At 37.8% G+C, this 6,341-nt stretch overlaps 1 protein-coding gene across 1 annotated transcript; it reads left to right on the top strand.

Annotated features, from left to right (window-relative positions):
• The first annotated feature begins 1,117 nt into the window (after positions 1-1,117).
• On the top strand, positions 1,118-4,326 carry LOC106300639 (phenylalanine ammonia-lyase 2-like). The gene is made up of 2 exons (XM_013736829.1): positions 1,118-1,721; positions 2,415-4,326. The coding sequence occupies exons 1-2, from the start codon at positions 1,315-1,317 to the stop codon at positions 4,162-4,164; spliced, it is 2,157 nt and encodes a 718-aa protein (XP_013592283.1). The 5' UTR covers positions 1,118-1,314; the 3' UTR covers positions 4,165-4,326.
• Positions 4,327-6,341: the final 2,015 nt, after the last annotated feature.

Raw genomic sequence — 6,341 nt, 5'->3', positions numbered from 1 at the left:
TGGTTGAGAGAGAGGTGGAGGAGCTGGCCGGAAAACCGTGAGAGGGATAGACTTGGCCGGCAGAGCAAGGCTCAGGGCCGGAAGAGATGGACGGAAAAGAGATGATCGCCGGCGGATGGGATTGCTCAGGTTGAGAGAGTCTCGTGCTGATAACGTGGTAAGATTTGAGAGAAATTTGTGAGAATATGTTGTATATTTCTTATTGCTTACACCACTATATATAGTGGTTCATACAAGGTGGAGTCAAAGAGAGAATTTATTACAAAGATACTCTACATAATGACATGGTCAAACTCATAAAGACATAAATTTAAATGGATCTTCCATGTGGCTGGATGTAAACCCTCAATGGACTATAGTTTTGAACTTGTATGGTCTAGGTTATGGACCATCGACTTCGTGATTCATAACAATTACTACATTCTCTTTAATGATCTTTTTTTAAACGAAAATAAATAGCGTTATTTGTTGGGGGGGCTTTGAAATTGACTCGACTACGTTATTACACACCTACTCCCATTTTCATTACCAAACCATAATCACTAGTAAAGTCTCACCAACCGCAAAACTCTATATCCCTTCAGCCACCAGCCGCGACCACCTTTTCCGAAAGAAATCTTTTTGCGGCTCAAACCAGATTCACGTTTTCTATCTTCAACCCTTACATCAAACGTCATCCAACGGTCATGATTAAACTCTCAGTCTCCACCCACCTTCATTCTTATTTATAATTTATGTTTTTGATTATTCCATGAAAGCAATGAGAAAAAATAATAAATAAAATCAGTGCGATACACACATTAATATCTCTTCAATACATTATTCATTTTTCACATATTTTGAATTATATAATTAAATTTTAAATTATAAAGATGTAACTATTTATATCAAAGATACATGTGTCTTTGACCAAAAAAAAGAGACATATGTCAAAAATATCAAAAAAGTTTCTCAAAAGTTTTAATAAAGAAATCTATAAATCTTTTATTTCTTTTTGTGTTAATTCATTAATTCTTAAGGTGAAATATATTACCCATTTTTACCAAAAAACTATATATATTACCCATTAGAAACTAGCAATGGAAAATGCTAATAAATAAATAAAACTTGTTCTCTTCTCTTTTCTTTCTTGTGCTTACCTAACATCAAATACTACTACATCGTCTCCTTATTTAAACAACTCTTCTCCTTCTCTTCTTCCTCAGGAACACAAACTCCAAATCACTTCACCAACACTTCAAAAGCTCTCTCTCTTCCTTCACCAAAACAATTCAAAAGATCTGATCCTATTTAACAGACCAAAATTCGAAACCAATGGATCAGACCCAAAACGACAACATCGAAGCTATGTTGTGCGGCGGAGTTGAGAAGACGAACGTTGCTGTGGCGGCAGATCCGTTGAACTGGGGTGCTGCGGCGGAGCAGATGAAAGGGAGCCATTTGGATGAGGTGAAGAGGATGGTTGAGGAGTACCGTAGACCGGTGGTGAACCTCGGAGGAGAGACGCTGACGATCGGACAAGTGGCGGCGATCTCCACCGTCGGTAACGGCGTTAAGGTTGAGCTAGCGGAGGCTTCGAGAGATGGAGTGAAAGCTAGCAGCGATTGGGTTATGGAGAGTATGGGCAAAGGTACTGACAGTTACGGTGTCACCACCGGGTTTGGAGCTACCTCTCACCGGAGAACGAAAAACGGAGCTGCATTGCAGACGGAGCTCATCAGGTAACTAAATAAATTGTATTAGATCATGTATTAGTGAATAGTTATGGCAAAATAATTAGAGCATGAAATCAAACATTATTTTATTATGTTTTCATGTTATAAAATTTTGGTTAGAATCAGAGAAATATTAATTTAGTCATTTAGTGAATTAAGCGGATAATTGCCAGATGTTATTGTACTTTCTATTTCCATTTTATAAAATTTTGATTAGAATTAGAGAAATATTAATTTAGTAAATTAAGCGGATACTTGGCGCTGACAATACTCACGAGGACAACGTTTTTAATGAGGATCGTCATTTCATTTGCATGGCCAGTGACTCGGGTCGGGTCTGGTACCACCTAGGCTTTGAGTACTGTATAGTTATTTTAGAGTAAACATTTACTCCAACTTTTATTTTACTTTATGTTCCACCAAAATTTAACCAATCAAGTGAAATATTTTTTTCACCATATTACTCTAGTTACTATTCAAACAAAGAAAAACACACACTCAGTTTTACTCCATAATTTTTCAGAGTGAAAACATTTACTCCCTTTCTTTTATCTCTCTCTTTCTTTCTCACCAGATTACTCTAATTATTTTCAACTCTTTTTCACCAAATTCTTTTTTTTTACTCTACTTTTACCAATGACACTCCTAAAGTAATTTAATTTAATTTAGTTTTAAAATGTTATGTTTGTTCCGTCACAGATTTTTGAACGCCGGAATATTCGGTAACACGAAGGAGACATGCCACACGCTACCGGAATCCGCCCCGCGAGCCGCCATGCTCGTCCGAGTCAACACACTCCTCCAAGGATACTCCGGGATCCGATTCGAAATCCTCGAAGCGATCACCAGTCTCCTCAACCACAACATCTCTCCATCTCTCCCCCTACGTGGAACCATAACCGCCTCCGGCGATCTCGTCCCCCTCTCCTACATCGCCGGTCTGCTCACCGGACGCCCCAACTCCAAAGCCACCGGTCCCAACGGCGAATCCCTAACCGCCGAAGAAGCCTTCAAACAAGCCGGAATCACTTCCGGATTCTTCGATCTGCAACCCAAGGAAGGTCTCGCGCTCGTTAACGGCACGGCGGTTGGATCCGGCATGGCGTCGATGGTTCTATTCGAAGCGAATGTTCAATCCGTTTTAGCGGAGGTTTTATCGGCGATCTTCGCGGAGGTGATGAGCGGGAAGCCTGAGTTCACCGATCATTTGACTCACCGACTCAAACATCACCCCGGACAAATCGAAGCGGCGGCGATCATGGAGCACATCCTCGACGGAAGCTCGTACATGAAGCTAGCTCAAAAGCTTCACGAGATGGATCCGTTACAGAAGCCCAAACAAGACCGTTACGCTCTCCGTACTTCTCCTCAATGGCTCGGCCCTCAGATCGAAGTGATCCGTTACGCCACGAAATCAATCGAGCGTGAGATCAACTCCGTTAACGATAATCCGTTGATCGACGTTTCTAGGAACAAAGCCATTCACGGTGGTAACTTCCAGGGGACGCCGATTGGAGTTTCGATGGACAACACGCGTTTAGCGGTTGCAGCCATTGGGAAGCTCATGTTTGCTCAGTTCTCTGAGCTGGTCAACGATTTCTACAATAATGGCCTTCCTTCGAATCTCACAGCTTCTAACAATCCAAGTTTGGATTACGGTTTCAAAGGAGCAGAGATCGCTATGGCTTCTTACTGCTCTGAGCTTCAGTACTTGGCGAATCCAGTTACTAGCCATGTTCAATCAGCTGAACAGCATAACCAAGATGTTAACTCTTTAGGACTCATCTCATCTCGTAAGACCTCAGAAGCTGTTGACATTCTCAAGCTAATGTCTACCACGTTCCTTGTTGCTATATGCCAAGCTGTTGACTTGAGACATCTTGAGGAGAATCTGAGACAGGCGGTGAAGAACACAGTTTCTCAAGTGGCGAAGAAAGTGTTGACTACTGGAGTCAACGGGGAGATGCATCCGTCACGGTTCTGTGAGAGAGACTTGCTTAAGGTCGTTGACCGTGAGCAAGTGTTCACGTACGTGGATGATCCTTGTAGCGCAACTTACCCACTGATGCAGAAGCTAAGACAAGTCATTGTTGATCAAGCTTTAGCCAACGGTGAGACTGAGAAGAACGTAGAGACTTCAATCTTTCAAAAGATTGGAGCTTTTGAGGAGGAGCTTAAGACGGTTCTTCCTAAGGAAGTGGATGCGGCTAGAGAGGCTTACGGTAATGGAAACGCAGCGATTCCGAACAGGATTAAGGAGTGTCGGTCTTATCCGTTGTATAAGTTCGTGAGGGAGGAGCTTGGAACGAAGTTGTTGACGGGAGAAAAGGTTGTGTCTCCGGGAGAGGAGTTTGATAAGGTGTTCACTGCTATGTGTGAAGGTAAGATTATTGATCCACTGATGGATTGTCTCAAGGAATGGAACGGAGCTCCGATTCCGATATGCTAAGATCGCATGCCTCTGTTTTACTCTGTTTTCTAATTGCTTTTGCTTTTTTTGTTCTTTTTTTTTTCTTATATGTTTGAGTTGAATGTGTAACCAGTGAATAATTGCAAGGCGAATGGTGTCACTTTGAATGATATATATGAAACAGAAATTGGAAATTGATGATTCTAGATTCTTTGACAGTATCTCCATAAAACAAGAGTTTGAAGCCTGTTTAATGACAGAGAACAGAGGCAACCATGTCTTAAAAGTTTTGCTTCATGTCTTGAGATGTGTGAGAAACAAAAATCTTTTGTCAGAGTTAATGTTGAAACATTTGTAGATGCTGCATGTTTATTGTCTCTTGCTTACATAATTCACGCTTATAAATAATTTTTGTACTTAATTAGTTTATACTTTATATACGATCTAAACCAATATTGAATTCTCTCTAGAAACACAGATCCACAGATGATAATCTATATATATAAAGTTAACTTTTTCTCTTTACAAGTGGCATGAGGGTTTGATGACATGTGTCCCCATATATTTTTTGTTTTTACATTTTAGGTCCTTCTTCTTTTACACTTTTACAATTTGGCTTAATACTTTTTAATTGTGCTATAAAATCTTTCTCACACTAACCATTATTATATGAAATTTTATAATCTATTTTATTGGTCAGTAAAATTGAAGATGAATAAAAAAATATAATATAAATATATTTTAAATAATTTATTTATTATAAATAAAAAATAACATAAACTTTTATTTTTTTTTGATATTTTCTATTATTTTATTTACAAATTATAAATTTATTTGACTACTAAAAACTATAAAATAACTAAACTAAAAAAACTAGAGTACGATACATAATCTAAATATAAATTTCCAAAATCACAAAGAAAAAGCAAAATACTATAGTAACACTAACTCAGTAAAAGTCTGGAACACGAATGAACGCGATCTAGCACCAACCCAAAAAATAAAAAAAACGGGTCAGAAGGAGAATAATCAATGGAAGATAAAAGTCACCACGAAGCACGAAAACACATGCCTAAAGCACAACCACCAGCTAAGAGTTAAGAAGCACCTCGCAAACAAACAACCACATACAATGCGCTCATTGCCAACGAAGAATCACAAAGCTCTGAATAGAAGAGACCAAAGCTCCAAGAGACTAACTCCACACACCTATACCAAGGGAAGTAGGAAAAGAAGAAAAACAACATAAATGAGGGAGAATGGAAGCTAACCACAAAGAAACCAAATCTCAAGTTTGAGACAAGAAATAATCTTCCAAGCCCACATAGCATACACGAAGGAAAACACTATCCAAACCTGGAGTGGCAAACATGGTGAAATGGAGAGCCACCGGAGAACGCAGCCAGCGATGAAAAGTGCAACGAGATGAGAGAACAAAGAGAGAAAAGAAGACTACAAAAAATCAATAAACTGTGGAGCCATCCTCGATCTATGAAGAGAACGTAAAAGTCAAATCAGCAAAAACTAGATCTTGAAAACCAAGACGAGCAGTGACTATCAACGACAAGCCAACTACGAGGAAGACAACATTAAAGACAACTAAACTCTGACTAACCCAAGGAGATGTATTTCCTAACATTAGCCAAATTTAAGGAAGAAGAGGACAAATATTGACCAGAACAGCGTACAACATCATGAGAAACAACCGCACAACTGGGAACTCATAAATCTGATCTACAACAAATATTTGATAATCTCACAAGAGAAAAAGACGAGAAAAAACAAGAGAAAAATATATATAAAGTTAACTTTTTCTCTTTTTGTGACAAGTGGCATGAGGGTTTGATGACATGTGTCCCCATATATTTTTTGTTTTTACATTTTAGGTCATTCTTCTTTTACACTTTTACAATTTGGCTTAATACTTTTTAATTGTGCCATAAAATCTTTCTCACACTAACCATTATTATATGAAATTTTATAATCTATTTTATTGGTCAGCAAAATTGAAGATGAATAAAAAAATATAATATAAATATATTTTAAATATTTTATTTATTATAAATAAAAATAACATAAACTTTTATTTATTTTGATATTTTCTATTATTTTATTTACAAATTATAAATTTATTTGACTATTAAAAACTATAAAATAACTAAACTAAAAAAACTAGAATACGATACATAATCTAAACCTAAATTGTAAAAGTGTAA

The sequence above is a fragment of the Brassica oleracea genome, chromosome C6 (assembly GCF_000695525.1).
Source record: "Brassica oleracea var. oleracea cultivar TO1000 chromosome C6, BOL, whole genome shotgun sequence".
Taxonomy (NCBI): domain Eukaryota; kingdom Viridiplantae; phylum Streptophyta; class Magnoliopsida; order Brassicales; family Brassicaceae; genus Brassica; species Brassica oleracea.
This window is presented reverse-complemented; position numbering and strand designations above follow the sequence as displayed.

Coding starts and splice junctions, on each gene's coding strand:
- LOC106300639 (XM_013736829.1), top strand. CDS start 1,315: ATGGATCAGACCCAAAACGACAACATCGAAGCTATGTTGTGCGGCGGA. Junction 1,722..2,414: donor TTGCAGACGGAGCTCATCAG/GTAACTAAATAA, acceptor GTTCCGTCACAG/ATTTTTGAACGCCGGAATAT.